The sequence below is a fragment of the Heptranchias perlo genome, chromosome 12, assembly GCF_035084215.1.
Source record: "Heptranchias perlo isolate sHepPer1 chromosome 12, sHepPer1.hap1, whole genome shotgun sequence".
In the NCBI taxonomy this organism is placed as follows: domain Eukaryota; kingdom Metazoa; phylum Chordata; class Chondrichthyes; order Hexanchiformes; family Hexanchidae; genus Heptranchias; species Heptranchias perlo.
Window position 1 is genome coordinate 71,710,946 of NC_090336.1, and position 23,962 is coordinate 71,734,907.

Here is a 23,962-nt window from a genome sequence, read left to right on the forward strand (position 1 = left end):
TTCTCTCTCTCGCCCCCCCCCTCCTCTCTCTCTCTCTCTCGCCCCCCTCCTCTCTCTCTCTCTCTCTCGCCCCCCCCCTCCTCTCTCTCTCTCTCTTGCCCCCCCTCCTCTCTCTCGCCCCCCTCCTCTCTCTCTCTCTCTCTCTCACCCCCCTCCTCTCTCTCTCACCCCCCTCCTCTCTCTCTCACCCCCCTCCTCTCTCTCTCTCTCTTGCCCCCCTCTCTCTCTCTCTCTCGCCCCCCCTCCTCTCTCTCGCCCCCCTCCTCTCTCTCTCTCTCTCTCTCACCCCCCTCCTCTCTCTCTCTCACCCCCCTCCTCTCTCTCTCTCTCTCACCCCCCTCCTCTCTCTCTCTCGTCCCCCTCCTCTCTCTCTCTCTCTCTCTCTCTCGCCCCCCTCCTCTCTCTCTCTCTCGCCCCCCCTCCTCTCTCTCTCTCTCGCCCCCCTCCTCTCTCTCCCTCTCGCCCCCCTCCTCTCTCTCTCTCTCACCCCCCTCCTCTCTCTCTCTCTCTCACCCCCCTCCTCTCTCTCTCTCTCTCACCCCCCTCCTCTCTCTCTCTCACCCCCCTCCTCTCTCTCTCTCTCTCACCCCCCTCCTCTCTCTCTCTCTCTCACCCCCTCCTCTCTCTCTCTCCCCCCCTCCTCTCTCTCTCTCTCTCTCACCCCCCTCCTCTCTCTCTCTCTCTCACCCCCCTCCTCTCTCTCTCTCTCTCGCCCCCCTCTCTCTCTCTCTCTCTCGCCCCCCTCACTCTCTCTCACCCTCCTCTCTCTCTCTCTCTCTCTCCCCCCCCTCCTCTCTCTCTCACCCTCCTCTCTCTCTCTCTCTCTCTCTCTCCCCCTCCTCTCTCTCTCACCCTCCCTCTCTCTCTCTCTCTCTCTCTCCCCCTCCTCTCTCTCTCTCTCTCACCCCCTTCCTCTCTCTCTCTCTCGCACCCCTCCTCTCTCTCTCTCTCACCCCCCTACTCTCTATCTCTCTCTCACCCCCCTCCTCTCTCTCTCTCTCTCTCGCCCCCTCCTCTCTCTCTCTCTCTCGCCCCCCTCTCTCACTCTCTCTCTCGCCCCCCTCTCTCTCTCTCTCTCACCCCTCTCCTCTCTCTCCCTCTCTCGCCCCCCTCTCTCTCTCTCTCTCTCACCCCTTCCTCTCTCTCTCTCTCTCACCCCCTTCCTCTCTCTCTCTCTCTCGCCCCCCTGCTCTCTCTCTCTCTCTCGCCCCCTCTTCTCTCTCTCTCTCGCCCCCCCGTCTCTCTCTCTCTCTCTCTCACCCCCTCTCTCTCTCTCTCTCGCCCCCCCTCTCTCTCTCTCTCGCCCCCTCTTCTCTCTCTCTCTCTCTCCCTCACCCCCTTCCTCTCTCTCTCTCTCTCGCACCCCCTCCTCTCTCTCTCTCTCGCCCCCCCTCTCTCTCTCTCTCGCCCCCCCTCTCTCTCTCTCTCGCCCCCTCCTCTCTCTCTCTCTCTCTCTCGCCCCTCCTCTCTCTCTCTCGCCCCCTCCTCTCTCTCTCTCTCGCCCCCCCTCTCTGTCTCTCTCTCAACCCCCTCCTCTCTCTCTCTCGCCCTCCCCCTATCTCTCTCTCTCGCCCCCCCCTCTCTCTCTCTCTCGCCCCCCTCCTCTCTCTCTCTCTCACCCCCCTCCTCGCTCTCTCTCTCTCCCCCCCTCCTCTCTCTCTCTCTCTCCCCCCCTCCTCTCTCTCTCACTCTCTCCCCCCTCCTCTCTCTCTCTCTCACCCCCTCCTCTCTTTCTCTCTCTCTCCCCCCTCCTCTCTCTCTCTCTCTCTCGCCCCCCTCCTCTCTCTCTCTCTCTCCCCCACTCCTCTCTCTCTCTCTCTCCCCCCCTCCTCTCTCTGTCCCCCCCTCCTCTCTCTCTCTCTCTCTCGCCCCCCTCCTCTCTCTCTCTCTCGCCCCCCTCCTCTCTCTCTCTCTCGCCCCCCTCCTCTCTCTCTCTCTCTCGACCCCCTCCTCTCTCTCTCTCTCTCTCGCCCACCCTCCTCTCTCTCTCTCTCCCCCCCTCCTCTCTCTGTCCCCCCCTCCTCTCTCTCTCTCTCTCTCTCGCCCCCCTCCTCTCTCTCTCTCTCGCCCCCCTCCTCTCTCTCACTCCCCCCTCCTCTCTCTCTCTCTCTCTCTCGCCCCCCTCCTCTCTCTCTCTCGCCCCCTCCTCTCTCTCACTCCCCCCTCCTCTCTCTCTCTCTCTCTCTCTCGCCCCCCTCCTCTCTCTCTCTCGCCCCCCTCCTCTCTCTCTCTCGCCCCCCTCCTCTCTCTCTCTCTCTCGACCCCCTCCTCTCTCTCTCTCTCTCTCGCCCACCCTCCTCTCTCTCTCTCTCCCCCCCTCCTCTCTCTGTCCCCCCCTCCTCTCTCTCTCTCTCTCTCTCGCCCCCCTCCTCTCTCTCTCTCTCGCCCCCCTCCTCTCTCTCTCTCTCGCCCCCCTCCTCTCTCTCTCTCTCGCCCCCCTCCTCTCTCTCTCTCTCGCCCCCCTCCTCTCTCTCTCTCTCGACCCCCTCCTCTCTCTCTCTCTCTCTCGCCCCTCCTCTCTCTCTCTCTCACTCTCGCCCCCTCCTCTCTCTCACTCCCCCCCCCTCTCTCTCTCTCTCACCCCCCTCTTCTCTCTCTCTCTCTCTCGCCCCCCTCTCTCTCTCGCCCCCCCTCTCTCTCTCGCCCCCCCTCTCTCTCTCTCTCTCTCGCCCCCCTCCTCTCTCTCTCACCCCCCTCCTCTCTCTCTCTCTCGCCCCCCCTCTCTCACTCTCTCTCTCGCCCCCCCTCTCTCTCTCTCTCTCACCCCCCTCCTTTCTCTCTCTCTCTCTCTCCCCCCCTCCTCTCTCTCTCCCTCTCTCGCCCCCCTCTCTCTCTCTCTCTCACCCCCTTCCTCTCTCTCTCTCTCTCGCCCCCCTCCTCTCTCTCTCTGTCTCTCGCCCCCTCCTCTCTCTCTCTCTCTCTCTCTCGCCCCCCTCCTCTCTCTCTCTCTCTCGCCCCCCCGTCTCTCTCTCTCTCTCTCACCCCTTCCTCTCTCTCTCTCTCTCGCCCCCCTCCTCTCTCTCTGTCTCTCGCCCCCTCCTCTCTCTCTCTCTCTCTCTCTCACCCCCTTCCTCTCTCTCTCTCTCTCGCACCCCTCCTCTCTCTCTCTCTCGACCCCCTCTCTCTCTCTCTCTCGCCCCCCCTCTCTCTCTCTCTCGCCCCCTCTTCTCTCTCTCTCTCTCGCCCCCCTCCTCTCTCTCTCTCTCTCTCGCCCCCCCGTCTCTCTCTCTCTCTCACCCACCTCCTCTCTCTCTCTCACCCCCTTCCTCTCTCTCTCTCTCACCCCCTTCCTCTCTCTCTCTCGCCCCCCTCCTCTCTCTCTCTCTCTCGCCCCCCCCCTCTCTCTCTCTCGCCCCCCTCCTCTCTCTCTCTCTCGCCCCCCTCCTCTCTCTCTCTCTCGCCCCCCTCCTCTCTCTCTCTCTCGACCCCCTCCTCTCTCTCTCTCTCGACCCCCTCCTCTCTCTCTCTCTCTCTCGCCCCTCCTCTCTCTCTCTCTCACTCTCGCCCCCTCCTCTCTCTCACTCCCCCCCCCTCTCTCTCTCTCTCACCCCCCTCTTCTCTCTCTCTCTCTCGCCCCCCCTCTCTCTCTCGCCCCCCCTCTCTCTCTCGCCCCCCCTCTCTCTCTCTCTCTCTCGCCCCCTCCTCTCTCTCTCACCCCCCTCCTCTCTCTCTCTCTCGCCCCCCCTCTCTCACTCTCTCTCTCGCCCCCCCTCTCTCTCTCTCTCTCACCCCCCTCCTTTCTCTCTCTCTCTCTCTCCCCCCCTCCTCTCTCTCTCCCTCTCTCGCCCCCCTCTCTCTCTCTCTCTCTCACCCCCTTCCTCTCTCTCTCTCTCTCACCCCCTTCCTCTCTCTCTCTCTCTCGCCCCCCTCCTCTCTCTCTCTGTCTCTCGCCCCCCTCCTCTCTCTCTCTCTCTCTCTCTCGCCCCCCTCCTCTCTCTCTCTCTCTCGCCCCCCCGTCTCTCTCTCTCTCTCTCACCCCCTTCCTCTCTCTCTCTCTCTCTCGCCCCCCTCCTCTCTCTCTCTGTCTCTCGCCCCCCTCCTCTCTCTCTCTCTCTCTCTCACCCCCTTCCTCTCTCTCTCTCTCTCGCACCCCTCCTCTCTCTCTCTCTCGACCCCCTCTCTCTCTCTCTCTCGCCCCCCTCTCTCTCTCTCTCGCCCCCTCTTCTCTCTCTCTCTCTCGCCCCCCTCCTCTCTCTCTCTCTCTCTCGCCCCCCCGTCTCTCTCTCTCTCTCACCCACCTCCTCTCTCTCTCTCACCCCCTTCCTCTCTCTCTCTCTCACCCCCTTCCTCTCTCTCTCTCGCCCCCCTCCTCTCTCTCTCTCTCTCGCCCCCCCCCTCTCTCTCTCTCGCCCCCCCTCTCTCTCTCTCTCGCCCCCTCCTCTCTCTCTCTCTCTCTCGCCCCCTCCTCTCTCTCTCTCGCCCCCTCCTCTCTCTCTCTCGCCCCCTCCTCTCTCTCTCTCTCACCCCCCTCCTCTCTATCTCTCTCTCACCCCCCTCCTCTCTCTCTCTCTCTCGCCCCCCCTCTCTCTCTCTCTCACCCCCCTCCTCTCTCTCTCTCTCTCTCGCACCCCTCCTCTCTCTCTCTCTCACCCCCCTCCTCTCTCTCTCTCTCTCTCGCACCCCTCCTCTCTCTCTCTCTCACCCCCCTCCTCTCTCTCTCTCTCTCGCCCCTCCTCTCTCTCTCTCTCACCCCCCTCCTCTCTCTCTCTCTCTCGACCCCCTCTCTCTCTCTCTCGCCCCCCCTCTCTCTCTCTCTCCGCCTCCTCTTCTCTCTCTCTCTCTCTCACCCCCTTCCTCTCTCTCTCTCTCTCACCCCCTTCCTCTCTCTCTCTCTCGCACCCCTCCTCTCTCTCTCTCTCGCCCCTCCTCTCTCTCTCTCTCTCGCCCTCCCCCTATCTATCTCTCTCGCCCCCCCCCTCTCTCTCTCTCGCCCCCTCCTCTCTCTCTCTCACCCCCCTCCTCTCTCTCTCTCGCCCTCCCCCTATCTCTCTCTCTCGCCCCCCCCTCTCTCTCTCTCTCGCCCCCCTCCTCTCTCTCTCTCTCACCCCCCTCCTCGCTCTCTCTCTCTCCCCCCCTCCTCTCTCTCTCTCTCTCCCCCCCTCCTCTCTCTCTCACTCTCTCCCCCCTCCTCTCTCTCTCCCTCACCCCCCTCCTCTCTTTCTCTCTCTCTCCCCCCCTCCTCTCTCTCTCTCTCTCTCCCCCACTCCTCTCTCTCTCTCTCTCCCCCCCTCCTCTCTCTGTCCCCCCCTCCTCTCTCTCTCTCTCTCTCGCCCCCCTCCTCTCTCTCTCTCTCGCCCCCCTCCTCTCTCTCTCTCTCGCCCCCCTCCTCTCTCTCTCTCTCGCCCCCCTCCTCTCTCTCTCTCTCTCGACCCCTCCTCTCTCTCTCTCTCCCCCCCTCCTCTCTCTGTCCCCCCCTCCTCTCTCTCTCTCTCTCTCTCTCGCCCCCCTCCTCTCTCTCTCTCTCGCCCCCTCCTCTCTCTCTCTCTCGCCCCCCTCCTCTCTCTCTCTCTCGCCCCCCTCCTCTCTCTCTCTCTTCCCCCCTCCTCTCTCTGTCCCCCCCTCCTCTCTCTCTCTCTCTCTCTCTCGCCCCCCTCCTCTCTCTCTCTCTCGCCCCCCTCCTCTCTCTCTCTCTCGACCCCCTCTCTCTCTCACTCTCGCCCCCTCCTCTCTCTCACTCCCCCCTCCTCTCTCTCTCTCTCTCTCGCCCCCCTCCTCTCTCTCTCTCTCGCCCCCCTCCTCTCTCTCTCACTCTCGCCCCCTCCTCTCTCTCTCTCTCGCCCCCCTCCTCTCTCTCTCTCTCGCCCCCCTCCTCTCTCTCTCTCTCACCCCCCTACTCTCTATCTCTCTCTCACCCCCCTCTTCTCTCTCTCTCTCTCGCCCCCCCCTCTCTCTCTCGCCCCCCCTCTCTCTCTCGCCCCCCCTCTCTCTCTCTCTCTCTCGCCCCCCTCTCTCTCTCGCCCCCCTCTCTCTCACTCTCTCTCTCGCCCCCCCTCCTCTCTCTCTCTCTCTCACCCCCCTCCTCTCTCTCTCTCTCGCCCCCCCTCTCTCACTCTCTCTCTCGCCCCCCCTCCTCTCTCTCTCTCTCTCCCCCCCTCTCTCACTCTCTCTCTCGCCCCCCCTCTCTCTCTCTCTCTCACCCCCCTCCTTTCTCTCTCTCTCTCTCCCCCCTCCTCTCTCTCTCCCTCTCTCGCCCCCCTCTCTCTCTCTCTCTCTCTCTCACCCCCTTCCTCTCTCTCTCTCTCTCACCCCCTTCCTCTCTCTCTCTCTCTCGCCCCCCTCCTCTCTCTCTCTCTCTCTCGCCCCCCTCCTCTCTCTCTCTCTCTCCCCCCCTCTCTCACTCTCTCTCTCGCCCCCCCTCTCTCTCTCTCTCTCACCCCCCTCCTTTCTCTCTCTCTCTCTCTCCCCCCCTCCTCTCTCTCTCCCTCTCTCGCCCCCCTCTCTCTCTCTCTCTCTCACCCCCTTCCTCTCTCTCTCTCTCTCACCCCCTTCCTCTCTCTCTCTCTCTCTCGACCTCCCCTCTCTCTCTCTCGCCCCCTCTTCTCTCTCTCTCTCTCGCCCCCCTCCTCTCTCTCTCTCTCTCTCGCCCCCCCGTCTCTCTCTCTCTCTCACCCACCTCCTCTCTCTCTCTCTCGACCCCCCCTCTCTCTCTCTCGCCCCCTCTTCTCTCTCTCTCTCTCGCCCCCCCTCTCTCTCTCTCTCGCCCCCTCTTCTCTCTCTCTCTCTCTCGCCCCCCCGTCTCTCTCTCTCTCTCACCCACCTCCTCTCTCTCTCTCACCCCCTTCCTCTCTCTCTCTCTCACCCCCTTCCTCTCTCTCTCTCACCCCCTTCCTCTCTCTCTCTCTCTCGCCCCCCTCTCCTCTCTCTCTCTCTCGCCCCCCACCTCCTCTCTCTCTCTCTCGCCCCCTCCTCTCTCTCTCTCTCTCTCGCCCCCTCCTCTCTCTCTCTCGCCCCCTCCTCTCTCTCTCTCTCACCCCCCTCCTCTCTATCTCTCTCTCACCCCCTCCTCTCTCTCTCTCTCTCGCCCCCCCTCTCTCTCTCTCTCGCCCCCTCCTCTCTCTCTCTCTCTCTCGCCCCCTCCTCTCTCTCTCTCGCCCCCTCCTCTCTCTCTCTCTCGCCCCCCTCCTCTCTCTCTCTCTCACCCCCCTCCTCTCTCTCTCTCTCACCCCCCTCCTCTCTTTCTCTCTCTCTCCCCCCCTCCTCTCTCTCTCTCTCTCTCCCCCACTCCTCTCTCTCTCTCTCTCCCCCCCTCCTCTCTCTGTCCCCCCTCCTCTCTCTCTCTCTCTCTCGCCCCCCTCCTCTCTCTCTCTCTCGCCCCCCTCCTCTCTCTCTCTCTCGCCCCCCTCCTCTCTCTCTCTCTCGCCCCCTCCTCTCTCTCTCTCTCTCGCCCACCCTCCTCTCTCTCTCTCTCCCCCCCTCCTCTCTCTGTCCCCCCCTCCTCTCTCTCTCTCTCTCTCTCTCGCCCCCCTCCTCTCTCTCTCTCTCGCCCCCCTCCTCTCTCTCTCTCTCGACCCCCTCTCTCTCTCGCCCCCCTCCTCTCTCTCTCTCTCGACCCCCTCTCTCTCTCTCACTCTCGCCCCCTCCTCTCTCTCACTCCCCCCTCCTCTCTCTCTCTCTCTCTCGCCCCCCTCCTCTCTCTCTCTCTCGCCCCCCTCCTCTCTCTCTCTCTCACCCCCCTACTCTCTATCTCTCTCTCACCCCCCTCTTCTCTCTCTCTCTCTCGCCCCCCCTCTCTCTCTCGCCCCCCCTCTCTCTCTCGCCCCCCCTCTCTCTCTCTCTCTCTCGCCCCCCTCCTCTCTCTCTCACCCCCCTCCTCTCTCTCTCTCTCGCCCCCCTCTCTCACTCTCTCTCTCGCCCCCCCTCTCTCTCTCTCTCTCACCCCCCTCCTTTCTCTCTCTCTCTCTCTCCCCCCCTCCTCTCTCTCTCCCTCTCTCGCCCCCTCTCTCTCTCTCTCTCTCACCCCCTTCCTCTCTCTCTCTCTCTCACCCCCTTCCTCTCTCTCTCTCTCTCGCCCCCCTCCTCTCTCTCTCTGTCTCTCGCCCCCCTCCTCTCTCTCTCTCTCTCTCGCCCCCCTCCTCTCTCTCTCTCTCTCGCCCCCCCGTCTCTCTCTCTCTCTCTCGACCCCCCCCTCTCTCTCTCTCGCCCCCTCTTCTCTCTCTCTCTCTCGCCCCCCTCCTCTCTCTCTCTCTCTCTCGCCCCCCCGTCTCTCTCTCTCTCTCACCCACCTCCTCTCTCTCTCTCTCGCCCCCCCTCTCTCTCTCTCTCCCCCCCTCCTCTCTCTGTCCCCCCCTCTTCTCTCTCTCTCTCTCTCTCGCCCCCCTCCTCTCTCTCTCTCTCGCCCCCCTCCTCTCTCTCTCTCTCGCCCCCCTCCTCTCTCTCTCTCTCGCCCCCCTCCTCTCTCTCTCTCTCTCGACCCCTCCTCTCTCTCTCTCTCCCCCCCTCCTCTCTCTGTCCCCCCCTCCTCTCTCTCTCTCTCTCTCTCTCGCCCCCCTCCTCTCTCTCTCTCTCGACCCCCTCTCTCTCTCACTCTCGCCCCCTCCTCTCTCTCTCTCTCGCCCCCCTCCTCTCTCTCTCTCTCGACCCCCTCTCTCTCTCACTCTCGCCCCTCCTCTCTCTCACTCCCCCCTCCTCTCTCTCTCTCTCTCTCGCCCCCCTCCTCTCTCTCTCTCTCGCCCCCCTCCTCTCTCTCTCTCTCACCCCCCTCCTCTCTCTCTCTCTCTCGCCCCCCCTCTCTCTCTCGCCCCCCCTCTCTCTCTCGCCCCCCCTCTCTCTCTCTCTCTCTCACCCCCCTCCTCTCTCTCTCTCTCGCCCCCCTCCTCTCTCTCTCTCTCGACCCCCTCTCTCTCTCACTCTCGCCCCCTCCTCTCTCTCACTCCCCCCTCCTCTCTCTCTCTCTCTCTCGCCCCCCTCCTCTCTCTCTCTCTCGCCCCCCTCCTCTCTCTCTCTCTCACCCCCCTCCTCTCTCTCTCTCTCTCGCCCCCCCTCTCTCTCTCGCCCCCCCTCTCTCTCTCGCCCCCCCTCTCTCTCTCTCTCTCTCACCCCCCTCCTCTCTCTCTCTCTCGCCCCCCTCCTCTCTCTCTCACCCCCCTCTCTCACTCTCTCTCTCGCCCCCCCTCCTCTCTCTCTCTCTCTCCCCCCCTCTCTCACTCTCTCTCTCGCCCCCCCTCTCTCTCTCTCTCTCACCCCCCTCCTTTCTCTCTCTCTCTCTCTCCCCCCCTCCTCTCTCTCTCCCTCTCTCGCCCCCCTCTCTCTCTCTCTCTCTCTCACCCCCTTCCTCTCTCTCTCTCTCTCACCCCTTCCTCTCTCTCTCTCTCTCGCCCCCCTCCTCTCTCTCTCTGTCTCTCGCCCCCTCCTCTCTCTCTCTCTCTCTCGCCCCCTCCTCTCTCTCTCTCTCTCCCCCCCTCTCTCACTCTCTCTCTCGCCCCCCCTCTCTCTCTCTCTCTCACCCCCCTCCTTTCTCTCTCTCTCTCTCTCCCCCCCTCCTCTCTCTCTCCCTCTCTCGCCCCCCTCTCTCTCTCTCTCTCTCACCCCCTTCCTCTCTCTCTCTCTCTCACCCCCTTCCTCTCTCTCTCTCTCTCGCACCCCTCCTCTCTCTCTCTCTCGACCCCCCCCTCTCTCTCTCTCGCCCCCTCTTCTCTCTCTCTCTCTCGCCCCCCTCCTCTCTCTCTCTCTCTCTCGCCCCCCGTCTCTCTCTCTCTCTCACCCACCTCCTCTCTCTCTCTCTCGACCCCCCCTCTCTCTCTCTCGCCCCCTCTTCTCTCTCTCTCTCTCGCCCCCCCCTCTCTCTCTCTCTCGCCCCCTCTTCTCTCTCTCTCTCTCTCGCCCCCCCTCTCTCTCTCTCTCTCGCCCCCCCTCTCTCTCTCTCTCGCCCCCTCCTCTCTCTCTCTCTCTCTCGCCCCCTCCTCTCTCTCTCTCGCCCCTCCTCTCTCTCTCTCTCACCCCCCTCCTCTCTATCTCTCTCTCACCCCCCTCCTCTCTCTCTCTCTCTCGCCCCCCCTCTCTCTCTCTCTCTCGCCCCCCCCTCTCTCTCTCTCTCGCCCCCTCCTCTCTCTCTCTCTCTCTCGCCCCCTCCTCTCTCTCTCTCGCCCCCTCCTCTCTCTCTCTCTCGCCCCCCTCCTCTCTCTCTCTCTCACCCCCCTCCTCTCTCTCTCTCTCACCCCCCTCCTCTCTTTCTCTCTCTCCCCCCCTCCTCTCTCTGTCCCCCCCTCCTCTCTCTCTCTCTCTCTCGCCCCCCTCCTCTCTCTCTCTCTCGCCCCCTCCTCTCTCTCTCTCTCGCCCCCCTCCTCTCTCTCTCTCTCGCCCCCCTCCTCTCTCTCTCTCTCTCGCCCACCCTCCTCTCTCTCTCTCTCCCCCCCTCCTCTCTCTGTCCCCCCCTCCTCTCTCTCTCTCTCTCTCTCTCGCCCCCCTCCTCTCTCTCTCTTCTCGCCCCCCTCCTCTCTCTCTCTCTCGACCCCCTCTCTCTCACTCCCCCCTCCTCTCTCTCTCTCTCTCTCGCCCCCCTCCTCTCTCTCTCTCTCGCCCCCCTCCTCTCTCTCTCTCTCACCCCCCTACTCTCTATCTCTCTCTCACCCCCCTCTTCTCTCTCTCTCTCTCGCCCCCCCTCTCTCTCTCGCCCCCCTCTCTCTCTCGCCCCCCCTCTCTCTCTCTCTCTCTCGCCCCCCTCCTCTCTCTCTCACCCCCTCCTCTCTCTCTCTCTCGCCCCCCTCTCTCACTCTCTCTCTCGCCCCCCCTCTCTCTCTCTCTCTCACCCCCCTCCTTTCTCTCTCTCTCTCTCTCCCCCCCTCCTCTCTCTCTCTCTCTCTCTCTCACCCCCTTCCTCTCTCTCTCTCTCTCACCCCCTTCCTCTCTCTCTCTCTCTCTCGCCCCCCTCCTCTCTCTCTCTGTCTCTCGCCCCCCTCCTCTCTCTCTCTCTCTCTCGCCCCCCTCCTCTCTCTCTCTCTCTCGCCCCCCCGTCTCTCTCTCTCTCTCTCGACCCCCCCCTCTCTCTCTCTCGCCCCCTCTTCTCTCTCTCTCTCTCGCCCCCCTCCTCTCTCTCTCTCTCTCTCTCGCCCCCCCGTCTCTCTCTCTCTCTCACCCACCTCCTCTCTCTCTCTCTCGCCCCCCCTCTCTCTCTCTCTCGCCCCTCTTCTCTCTCTCTCTCTCTCGCCCCCCTCCTCTCTCTCTCTCTCTCTCGCCCCCCCGTCTCTCTCTCTCTCTCACCCACCTCCTCTCTCTCTCTCACCCCCTTCCTCTCTCTCTCTCTCACCCCCTTCCTCTCTCTCTCTCACCCCCTTCCTCTCTCTCTCTCTCTCGCCCCCCCTCTCTCTCTCTCTCTCGCCCCCTCCTCTCTCTCTCTCGCCCCCTCCTCTCTCTCTCTCTCCCCCCCTCCTCTCTCTCTCTCTCTCTCGCCCCCCTCCTCTCTCTCTCACTCTCACCCCCCTCCTCTCTCTCTCTCTCGCCCCCTCCTCTCTCTCTCTCTCTCCCCCCCTCCTCTCTCTGTCCCCCCCTCCTCTCTCTCTCTCTCTCTCTCGCCCCCCTCCTCTCTCTCTCTCTCGCCCCCCTCCTCTCTCTCTCTCTCGCCCCCCTCCTCTCTCTCTCTCTCTCGCCCACCCTCCTCTCTCTCTCTCTCGCCCCCCTCCTCTCTCTCTCTCTCTCGACCCCTTCTCTCTCTCTCTCTCTCGCCCCCCTCCACACTCTCTCACTCTCGACCCCCTCCTCTCTCTCTCTCGCCCCCCTCCTCTCTCTCTCTCTCTCGCCCCCCTCCTCTCTCTCTCTCTCTCGCCCCCCCCTCTCTCTCTCTCACCCCCCTCCTCTCTCTCTCTCTCACCCCCCTCCTCTCTCTCTTTCTCTCACCCCCCTCCTCTCTCTCTCTCTCTCTTGCGCCCCCCTCTCTCTCTCTCTTTCTCGCTCCCCCCCTCTCTCTCTCTCTCTCTCGCCCCCCTCTCTCTCTCTCTCCACCCCCCTCCTCTCTCTCTCTCTCTCTTTGGCCCCCCCTCTCTCTCTCTCTCTCTCTCGCTCCCCCCCCTCTCTCTCTCTCACCCCCCTCCTCTCTCTCTCTCTCTCACCCCCCTCCTCTCTCTCTCTCTCACCCCCCTCCTCTCTCTCTCTCGCCCTCCCCCTCTCCCTCTCTCTCTCGCCCTCCCCCTCTCCCTCTCTCTCTCTCGCACCCCCCCTCTCTCTCTCTCTCGCCCCCCTCCTCTCTCTCTCTCTCTCGCCCCCTGCTCTCTCTCTCTCTCTCGCCCCCCTCCTCTCTCTCTCTCTGGCCCCCCTCCTCTCTCTCTCTCTCTCTCGCCCCCCTCCTCTCTCTCTCTCGCCCCCCTCCTCTCTCTCTCTCGCCCCCCTCCTCTCTCTCTCTCGCCCCCCTCCTCTCTCTCTCTCGCCCCCTCCTCTCTCTCTCTCTCTCTCTCGCCCCCTCCTCTCTCTCTCTCTCTCTCCCCCCTCCTCTCTCTCTCTCGCCCCCCTCCTCTCTCTCTCTCTCTCTCTCACGCCCCCTCCCCTCTCTCTCTCTCTCTCTCTCTCCCCCCTCCTCTCTCTCTCTCTCTCTCTCTCTCCCCCCTCCTCTCTCTCTCTCGCCCCCTCCTCTCTCTCTCTCTCTCTCTCACGCCCCCTCCCCTCTCTCTCTCTCTCTCTCTCTCCCCCCTCCTCTCTCTCTCTCTCTCTCTCTCGCCCCCACCCGCTGCTCTCTCGCAGATACAGACAAATGGAAGATTTGAACCGGCTATGTCTCTAACCTCCTCCAGCCCCTACAATCCTCATCCTCCTGTTCAAATCCCTCCATGACCCTCACCCCCTCCCTATCTCTCTAACCTCCTCCAGCCCCTACAATCCTCATCCTCCTGTTCAAATCCCTCCATGACCCTCACCCCCTCCCTATCTCTCTAACCTCCTCCAGCCCCTACAATCCTCATCCTCCTGTTCAAATCCCTCCATGACCCTCACCCCCTCCCTATCTCTCTAACCTCCTCCAGCCCCTACAATCCTCATCCTCCTGTTCAAATCCCTCCATGACCCTCACCCCCTCCCTATCTCTCTAACCTCCTCCAGCCCCTACAATCCTCATCCTCCTGTTCAAATCCCTCCATGACCCTCACCCCCTCCCTATCTCTCTAACCTCCTCCAGCCCCTACAATCCTCATCCTCCTGTTCAAATCCCTCCATGACCCTCACCCCCTCCCTATCTCTCTAACCTCCTCCAGCCCCTACAATCCTCATCCTCCTGTTCAAATCCCTCCATGACCCTCACCCCCTCCCTATCTCTCTAACCTCCTCCAGCCCCTACAATCCTCATCCTCCTGTTCAAATCCCTCCATGGTCCTCGCCCCCTCCCTACCTCTGTTAGCTCGATAGGGTAGATGCTGAGAGGATGTTACCCCTCATGGGGGAATCTAGGGGGCATAGTCTCAGAATAAGGGGTCGATGGGAAATGAGGAGGAATTTCTTCTCCCAGAGGGTGGTGAATCTTTGGAATTCTTTACCCCAAAAAGCTGTGGAGGCTGAGTCATTGAATACACTCAAGGCTGACTCAGCGAGGGAGTCAAAGGATATGGGGAAAGGACGGGGAAAGTGGAGTTGAGGTAAAAATCAGATCAGCCGTGATCTCAACGAACGGCGGAGCAGGCTCGAGGGGCCGAACGGCCTCCTCCTGCTCCTATCTCTTGTGGTGCTATGGCTCCAAACACATCTCAAAATAAAGCAGCATAAAATGTCAGATGCAACATCTCGCTCGCCGTGATCAAGCACGACCCACAGGAGGCAGATTGGGCAACGTGATGTTCAGCTGCCCGGGCCCCAAGCCCTGGAATTCCCTCTCTCCGCCTCTCTACCTCTCCCCTCCTTTAAGACGCTCCTTAAAACCTACCTCTTTGACCAAGCTTTCGGTCACCTGTCCTAATATCTCCTCCCTTGGCTCAGTGTCAATTTTCGTCTGGTAATCGCTCCTGTGAAGCGCCTTGGGACGTTTTACTACGTTAAAAGCGCTATATAAATGCAAGTAGCTGTTGTTTTATTGAATAGCAGAAGTTAACCAGATTGGCAGTGTTACAAATCTCGTTAAATGGACAAAACGAGCACCAGTGACATGCTTTGCTCTTGCTGCTGTTAAACTGTCTGGACTTGGCTGCGGGGATTTTTTTTTAATCTTAAAGCCGGTCATGCATCATTCGGTACCCGAGAGATAAGCATGCTGAGCAGAGGCGCTTTCTCTCAGGCTAGGACTACCTGGCTGTGACAGTGTTGGTTAGATTTTGGAGATTGAGAAGCTGTGGTTTCCCTTGGGCGACAGCGTACAGGGCGAGAGGCATCGGCTGTAGAAATCTAAGAGAAGAGACAAGAGACAACACTCGGGGCTTCTGAAGCACAGGTAGTTTCAAGCCCCCCACGACGACTGGACCCGATTGGCGAAACCCTCGCGATTTCACCCTTCCTGCGTTATCGTTAAATTTAAAAGCTTCTTTTGAGGACGAGGGGCTTCAGTTATGCGGAGAGACGGGAGAAGCTGGGATTGTTCTCCTTAGAGCAGGGAAGGTTAAGGGGAGATTTGATAGAGGGGTTCAGAATTATGAGGGGTTTTGATAGAGTAAATAAGGAGAAACTGTTTCCAGTGGCAGGAGGGTCGGTAACCAGAGGACACAGATTGAAGATAATTGGCAAAAGAACCAGGAGGGGAGATGAGGAGACATTTTTTTTACGCAGCGAGTTGTTCTGATCTGGAACGCGCTGCCTGAAAGGGCGGTGGAAGCAGATTCAATAATAACTTTCGATAGGGAATTGGATAAATACTTGAAAAGGAAAAATTTGCAGGGCTCTGAGGAAAGAGCGGTGGGGGGGGCGGGGGGGGAGTGGGACGACATAGAATTACGTAGAACGTACAGCACAGACACAGGCCATTCAGCCCAAAATGTCCACACGAGCCTCCTCCCTCTCCCTACTTCATCTAATTGGATTGCCCTTCCAAAGAGCCAGCACGGGCATGATGGGCTGAATGGCCTCCTTCTGTGCTGCAAGATTCTATGATTCTTGACAGACCTGAGGCGGTGTAAAGACCACCCTCCTAATCTTGGAGCTAATCATTTTACAGGTTAGATGTGCGAATATTCATTCTATAAGGTGACAAATGTGTTTTTTTTAATTTGTTCTTGGGGTGCGGTTAACACTGGCAAGGCCGGCATTTATTGGCAACGTCCTGAGAAGGTGGTGGGCCTTCTTCTTGAACGACTGTGTAGTGACCGATTGTACTGTTGACCACTTCAGGGGACATTGGGTCAACCATGAAGTGCAGGTCACATTGGGAAGGAGTGGCAGCTTCTCGTCCCTGATGGGCAATTGAGGACCAGTTGGGTTTTTTTTCCAAACATTTTCTCTGGTGGATAAATTACCAGATTTATTGAATTTAATTTCACAATTTACAGTGGTGGGATTTGAACTCACAACTCAAAATAATGAGGGGCATAGATAAGGTAGATCGTCAAAATCTTTTCCCAAAGGTAGGGGAGTCTATAACGAGGGGGCATAGATTTAAGGTGAGAGGGGAGAGATACAAAAAGGGTCCAGAGGGGCAATTTTTTCACTCAAAGGGTGGTGAGTGTCTGGAACGAGCTGCCAGAGGCAGTAGTAGAGGCGGGTACAATTTTGTCTTTTAAAAAGCATTTGGACAGTTACATGGGTAAGATGGGTATAGAGGGATATGGGCCAAATGCAGGCAATTGGGACTAGCTTAGTGGTACAAACTGGGCGACATGGACATGTTGGGCCGAAGGGCCTGTTTCCATGTTGTAAACTTCTATGATTCTATGATTCTATAACCTCTGGGCTGCCAGTCCAGCACCAGAGCCACGACTACCGTATCTATTTACAAATACATAACAGCTATGGGTAAGCAAACAGATGGAATCTACTCCAACAGAATTAAAAATGTTCAACTTAAATAGAAAGAGAAATGAACTTCTAGCAGTGAAATCACTGCACAAATCCACAGAGAGTCACCTCTCCTCACAGAAATATCGAGTAAGCTTTCCTCCCATCACAACAGAACTTAGATTTGTCTTGCACCTGATCACAATCATCAGGAACAACCCAAGAGTGCGTCACCCACAATGAATTCCAATGACGACTGTGACACAGGCAAATGCAGCAGCCATTTTGCTCACAAGCAGATCCCACAAACAACCATGAGGTAAATGACCGACTCATCTGTCTTTGGTGGTGTTGGCCGAGGGAGAACGTTGGCCAGGACACTTCTTTAAGGAGGATGATCCTTAACTTGCATCGGAACAGGCAATCGGGACTTTGGTTTAATATCTCCGCGAATCCACTCCAGGGGTGGAGTGCCAACCGTGACGATATGCCCAAGTCCCAGATTGGGGCATGAACCCCCAAAACTTCTGACTCAGAAGAGCTACCAACTGAGACAAACGGAGACTTAACCATTCTTTCTTTCAGAAGTCTGTGTGTTTTCATCATTTAAAAGAAAGATAGTCTCACAACACAGTGTTTGAAAGGACAAAAGAGATACAGAGGCACTGGAGAGGGTGCAAATAAGTTTTACAAGGATGATACCAGAACTGAGAGGTTCTACCTATCAGGAAAGACTGGGGCTCTTTTCTCTAGAAAAAAGACTGAGGGGTGACCTGATAGAGGTCTTTAAGATTGTGGAAGGGTTTGATAGAGTAGACGTAGAGAAAATGTTTCCACTTGTGGGGAAGACCAGAACTAGGGGCCATAAATATAAGATAGTCACTGATAAATCCAATAGGGAATTCAGGAGAAACTTCTTTACCCAGAGAGTGGTGAGAATGTGGAACATCGCTCCCACAAGGAGTAGTTGAGGTGAATAGTGTAGATGCATTTAAGGGGAAGCTCGATAAACACGAGGGAGAAAGGAATAGAAGGATATGCTGATAGGGTGAGATGATGTAGGGAGGGAGGGGGCTCGTGTGGAGCAGAAACACCGGCATGGACCTGTCGGGCCGAATGGCCTGTTTCTGTGCTGTACATTCTATGCAATGTCAGTTGAAGTGGTTCATGATCCTCCACATGGGGTCATAAACCTATTGTGGTTTTTTTTAATTCATTCATGGGATGTGGGCGTCGCTGGCGAGGCCGGCATTTATTGCCCATCCCTAATTGCCCCTTGAGAAGGTGGTGGTGAGCCGCCTTCTTGAACCGCTGCAGTCCGTGTGGTGAAGGTTCTCCCACAGTGCTGTTGGGAAGGGAGTTCCAGGATTTTGACCCAGCGACGATGAAGGAACGGCCGATATATTTCCAAGTCGGGATGGTGTGTGACTTGGAGGGGAACGTGCAGGTGGTGTTGTTCCCATGCGCCTGCTGCCCTTGTCCGTCTAGGTGGTAGAGGTCGCGGGTTTGGGAGGTGCTGTCGAAGAAGCCTTGGCGAGTTGCTGCAGTGCATCCTGTGGACGGTACACACTGCAGCCACGGTGCGCCGGTGGTGAAGGGAGTGAATGTTTAGGGTGGTGGATGGGGTGCCAATCAAGTGGGCTGCTTTGTCCTGGATGGTGTGGAACTTCTTGAGTGTTGTTGGAGCTGCACTCATCCAGGCAAGTGGAGAGTATTCCATCACACTCCTGACTTGTGCCTTGTAGATGGTGGAAAGGCTTTGGAGAGTCAGGAGCTGAGTCACTCGCCGCAGAATGCCCAGCCTCTTGTAGCCACAGTATTTATGTGGCTGGTCCAGTTAAATTTATGCCAGAACCTTTATAGTGCTTTGATCCAACAGGGAGAGGGCACATCCTGGATAAAGTTCCCAGGCTGAGATCTTTACAACATGACTTTCCCCGGTCCCACGATCGAGCTGTCGCTGAGCAAACCCATACGCTCAACGTAAAAAAGAAAAGCACTTATAATCTGGGCAGGAAGTAAAGGAAATGAAATATAAAAAGGTATCGTTTGGAATATTTTAATATAAATCTTAAATGACCTTTACTTAAATTGGGGCTTCAAAAATGAATATTGCTCTGTCCTTTGCAGTTCCCGCTGTGCCAGCGTGCCTCGTCTTTACGCTGGCTCTCTCTCTCTCTCTCTCGGAGTGTCTGACGTAGGGATTTCACTGTGTGGGCACACATTCTGCCACTTCGCTCACCTGGTTCAATGTGTTTACATTTAAAATAAAACTGGTAAGGGTAGCAAGGGTCAAGATCTTTCTGGCCCAGTCAGAAAATGGGTTTGTACGGAGAAACTATTTCCTCTGGTGAGGGGAAATCGAGAACAAGGTGGGACATAACCTTAAATTTAGGAGTGAAATCAGGAAGCAGTTTTTCGCACAAGGGGAGGGGGGGTGGAAATCTGGAACTTGCCCCCAAAAAGTCTACGGGTGCTGGGGGTCAATTGAAATTTTCAAGATTGAGATCGATAGATTTTCTGTTGGGTGAGGGTATCAAGGTATACGGAGCAATGGAGGTGAGGTCCAGATCAGCCACGATCCAACTGAATGACGGAACAGGCTCGAGGGGCAGAATGGCCTCCCTCCCGTTCCTGTGTAACCACATCTCACACGGCGATCAGGGGTGTCCCGGGTCAGATATGGTGCGGCTAGAGGCATGCCGAATCTGCAGTCATGGCGACAAAATCTCCATTGGTGACGTCCTGGTCTCGGAGTCCAGGAGGCGGTGAACTCCAGTGCCCCTCGAGTACTCCGGCAGGAGCACTGAGGGGAGTGCTTGTCCGTCAGACCGAGACCCCGTCTCGCCAGTGGGGTATCAAAGATCCCAGGGGAGCTGTTCCAAGACGAGCAGGGAGTCCTCCTGGGCCAACGTTCTTCCCTCGGCCAACACCACCGAAACGTTAAAAAAAAAAAACAGAGACTCTGGTCAATCACCTCCTTTGCTGGTTTTCGGGATCTTGCTGTGCGCCAGTCGGCTGCCTCTCTCCCCGACGCAACATCAGCGGTTGCACGTCAAGAAATAACCCGTTGGCTCGTGAGCTTCGGGACGCCCTGAAGACGTGATAGCTGCGACCATTTTGTTTCTCTCTCTTCTCCCCTTCCAAATTTCACCTCAGCCTGCACTGTGAGTTCTAACCCGAGTTTCCAAACTGGATCCACATCCTGGAGTCCTGCTCGACTACGTTTCGAGGGGCCGTGTGGCTCCCGGTCCCCCAACGCCTCGATTTTTAAAATTCGCATTCTTGTGTTCAAATCCCTCCGTGGCCTCGTCACCCCCCCCACCACTCCCGATCTCTGTGACCTCCTCCAGCCTGACAACCCTCCGAGATCATGGATCAAGCCTTTGTTCACCCGCCCTTATGTGGCTCGGTGTCAAATTTTGTCCAATAAACCCTCCCGTGAAGGGCCTTGGGTCGTTTTACTACGTTAAAGGCGCTATATAAATGCAAGTTGTCGTGTGAACCGGGGGGCGATAATCTTATTTTGGCGAGGGATTCAAATCCTCCACTCAAAGAATTCAACAAGTTGTGTAGTTTCCATGAAAGGGCAAATTGGACTGGCCTTTGTACCTAGAGGACTGGAGTACGAGGGGGCAGAAGTTATGCTGCAGCTATACAAAACCCTGGTTAGACGGCACCTGGAGTACTGTGAGCAGTTCTGGGCACCGCACCTTCGGAAGGACATATTGGCCTTGGAGGGAGTGCAGCGTAGGTTTACTAGAATGATACCCGGACTTCAAGGGTTAAGTTACGAGGAGAGATTACACAAATTGGGGTTGTATTCTCTGGAGTTTCGAAGGTTAAGGGGTGATCTGATCGAAGTTTATAAGATATTAAGGGGAGCGGATAGGGTGGATAGAGAGAAACTATTTCCGCTGGTTGGGGATTCTAGGAGTAGGGGGCACAGTCTAAAAATTAGAGCCAGACCTTTCAGGAGCGAGATTAGAAAACATTTCTACACACAAAGGGTGGTAGAAGTTTGGAACTCTCTTCCGCAAACGGCAATTGATACTAGCTCAATTGCTGAATTTAAATCTGAGATAGATAGCTTTTTGGCAACCAAAGGGATATGGGCCAAAGGCAGGTATATGGAGTTAGATCACAGATCAGCCATGATCTCATCAAATGGCGGAGCAGGCACGAGGGGCTGAATGGCCTCCTCCTGTTCCTATGAGGGAGGGGCCTTTTCTCCTACCTCGCACTCTTGCGCCGCCCATTAACTTATTCCTGGACTTCTGTTTGAATTCACGGCGTGATCACTCACCTCCGCTCCAGCCTCGACCTGACGACTGGATCGGCCGTTCCCGCTTAAAAACATCTTTTCCAAATTAACGGCTGCCGCCTGCACGACACGGATCTGATCCCAGAGGGCATAGGTCACGCGGCGCGGAACGGAAGCAGGAGAGAGAGAGAGAGAGAGAAGGAGAAAGAGTAGCGAGAGAGAGAGAGAGAAAATACGAAGATCTGTATTAGCAATTGTCACAGCAAAAAAAAAACAGACTAAAAGAGCAGAAATCATGGTCAGCGACAGGAGGGGGGCAGATACTTAAGGTCCTTGTGCGATATCCGTCTGTTTGATATCCTAACGGAAGTGTTAAAACCTGATTCGCCCTAAACGCCTGTCCCCTAAAATGTGCACAACAGAACCAGAGGGGGAGATGAGGAGAAATGTTTTTGACGCAGCGAGTTGTTACGATCTGGAACGCGCTGCCTGAAAGGGCGGCGGAAGCAGATTCAATAATAACTTTCAAAAGGGAACTGGATAAATACTTGAAGGGAAAAAAATTTTGCAGGGCTACGGGGAAAGAGCTGGGGAGTGGGACTAATTGGACGGCTCTTTCAAAGAGCCGGCACAGGCACGATGGGCCGAACGGCCTCCTCCTGTGCTGTACTATGACTTTATAACTTGCTGCCACTGTTGTAATGTTTGACCAACGCTAATTAACATTAATAACTGATTTCAAATCGCTCCACTTTCCATGCGCGAATCCAATCTGTTTTCGTGTTTCTGGACAGTGGGCGGCACTCTCTTGCCACTAAGTCAGAAAGCTGTGGGTTCGAATCCCGCTCCAGAGACTTGAGCCTAAAGCCTAGGCCGACACTCCCAGTGCAGGATTGAGGGAGCGCTGGGAGGCCCTGTCTGCCGTAAAAGATCCCGCGGCCACTATTTCAAATTAGAGCTGGGGGGGGGAGTTCTCCCCTGTGTCAATATTTATCCCTCAACCAACATCACTGAGAAAAAAAACGAGATTATCTGGTCATTATCCCATTGCTGTTTGTGGGATCTTGCTGTGCGCAAATCGGCTGCCGAGTCTCCAACCTTACAACAGTGGCTGCACTTCAAAAGTGCTTGATTGGCCGCAAAGCACTCCAGGACGTCCCGAGGTCGGGAATGGCGCTATATAAATGCAAGTCCTTTCTTTTTACCTGTCTTGGAGGATCAGGTGGGTGAACCATGGCAGGCAATGGCGAGGATGAAGAGGCAGCAGAGTCATGAGCAGAAGGAGAAGCGTTGGAGAGAGAATGGGATGAGCTTGGGTCAGGCAGAGGCGACTGATAAGAGCCAGCGTTGAAACACATGATTGAAATGTGAAGGAAATGGCAAAAAAAAAATATATAAATGAGAGCAAAGCTGAAATAGTAGCGGGTTAGAAAGAATGATGCTAAAAAAAAAAAGCAGGTGAGGGATAATTCAGCGCTCCCGCATTCCCAGCGGGAGCTGCGTTTGAAGTGAGCGGAGCTTCGAGTCGGGACTTTACGCCGTTAACACTGACCCTCTGACCCACGCACGCTCCCTCCGAGTGCAGCTTCCCCGCTGGGGAGCGCTGAATTTACCAACTATTTGACATAACGTCGGGCGGCTGATGAACGGCGGCTATGATTAACTGATCTACACGTTCCCGCAGTGCGAGAGTCTCCTCTCCATTGAGGAGCAGGTAAGGCTGGAATTTAACCCTTCGGAGGAATCCAATCTGCTTATCCACTGAAGGAAACCAAGAGGTCACAGTTTCAAGTTGTATAATGGCCAGATCGAGGTTGGGTGTTGGGTGTTTTCCCAGAGAACATCAAAACATTAAGAAAATCAAAAAGTCAGTATGCAGGTGCAGCAGGTGATCAAGAAGGTCAACGGAATGTTGGCTTTTATTGCTAGGGGGATAGAATATAAAAACAGGGAGGTATTGCTGCAGTTATATAAGGTATTGGTGAGACCGCACCTGGAATACTGCATACAGTTTTGGTCTCCATACTTAAGAAAAGACATACTTGCTCTCGAGGCAGTACAAAGAAGGTTCACTCGGTTAATCCCGGGGATGAGGGGGCGGACATATGAGGAGAGGTTGAGTAGATTGGGACTCTACTCATTGGAGTTCAGAAGAATGAGAGGCGATCTTATTGAAACGTATAAGATTGTGAAGGGGCTTGATCGGGTGGATGCGGTGAGGATGTTCCCAAGGGTGGGTGAAACTAGAACTAGGGGGCATAATCTTAGAATAAGGGGCTGCTCTTTCAAAACTGAGATGAGGAGAAACTTCTTCACTCAGAGGGTAGTAGGTCTGTGGAATTTGCTGCCCCAGGAAGCTACATCATTAAATAAATTTAAAACAGAAATAGACAGTTTCCAAAGGGAATTAGGGGTTACGGGGAGCGGGCAGGAAATTGGACATGAATTTAGATTTGAGGTTAGGATCAGATCAGCCATGATCTTATTGAATGGCGGAGCAGGCTCGAGGGGCCGATTGGCCGACTCCTGCTCCTATTTCTTATGTAACAGTGGGGGCCTGTGGAACAGGCTGCCGGCTCGTGCTACGAACACTGATTCACTCAACTCCTTCAAGCGAGAGCCAGACTTGTTTCTTGTCTGGAGTGGAGGTCACCTCGTACGAGAGGCAGGTAATGTAAAAGCCTAGAATTATCTGGGGCCAGAGTGGTCTCCTGGGCTGGTTTCGATCACCTGAGGAGATGGGAGAGGAATTTCCCAGATTTCCCCCCCCCCCCCCTCCCGAAATTGGCCTGGGTTGTTAACCTGGTTTCTCGCCTCTCCCAGGAGTTGGTCGCGATGGGGAGTGAACATATTGTGATGCACAAGGTATCACGATTGTGGGGGACAGGCAGGGTGGACCAGAGGGTCTTTGCCTGTCGGTCATTGTTTGCACGACTGCAACTTGAGGCATCTCACTTTGTTGACAAGCCCGCCCGCTGCTGTCAAAGATGCTTTGGGGGTTCACCAGTGGGGCAACAAGCTCGTCCTGTGAGTAACGGGAAGGTGGCAGGTTCGATACCTGGGCTTTCCGTAATCTGCTCATCTCTCGCTCGCCTCAGTGCGTGGCGGAGGCAGGTGGACGAGGAGGAGAATCGGACAGGTTTCCTTTGCCCCCAATCCCAAGCCAACGATTCCGGCTGGGAGCGCGAATGCTGGCTGCCCGCCCACCGCTGGGGTGCGACCGGGGTCCACAAAACCGAACCCCAACGTGGAGTCCGCATCCTCAAGGGAAGGGGAGGCGACAGACAAGAAACAACGCGACGAGAATGGAAGGTGCAATGGACAGGACGGCACAAACACAACTGGAACCTCATAGACCAGAAAACAGGGGGCTAATTCTGACAGGTTACAACCAAAATTCCGTGTTTAATGGGACAGAATCAAAAATGACTGATGGGGGAAAGCCCCAGTGGACGAGAAGGGGGAGGGAGAAGCCCCAGTGTACGAGAAGGAGAGGGGATGCCCCAGTGTACGAGAAGGAGGAGGGAAAGCCCCAGTGTATGAGAAGGAGGGGGGGAAGCCCCAGTGTATGAGAAGGAGGGGGGGAAGCCCCAGTGCATGAGAAGGAGGGGGGAAAGCCCCAGTGTATGAGAAGGAGAGGGGAAAGCCCCAGTGTACGAGAAGGAGGGGGGAAAGCCCCAGTGTACGAGAAGGAGGGGGGAAAGCCCCAGTGTACGAGAAGGAGGGGGGAAAGCCCCAGTGCATGAGAAGGAGGGGGGAAAGCCCCAGTGTATGAGAAGGAGGGGGGAAAGCCCCAGTGTACGAGAAGGAGGGGGGAAAGCCCCAGTGCATGAGAAGGAGGGGGGAAAGCCCCAGTGTATGAGAAGGAGG

General features: G+C 57.2%; 1 protein-coding gene across 1 annotated transcript in view; it reads right to left on the minus strand.

Moving 5' to 3' along the window:
• LOC137327792 (F-actin-monooxygenase MICAL2-like) overlaps positions 1-23,962 on the minus strand; it is a 205,017-nt gene that overhangs the window by 115,917 nt on the left and 65,138 nt on the right. The window contains exons 12-14 of the mRNA XM_067993598.1: positions 21,298-21,423; positions 20,135-20,227; positions 14,194-14,289 (exon numbers count right to left, since the gene is read on the minus strand). Coding sequence (XP_067849699.1) covers positions 14,194-14,289; positions 20,135-20,227; positions 21,298-21,423 — 315 coding nt within the window. The remainder of the gene's footprint in view (positions 1-14,193; positions 14,290-20,134; positions 20,228-21,297; positions 21,424-23,962) is intronic.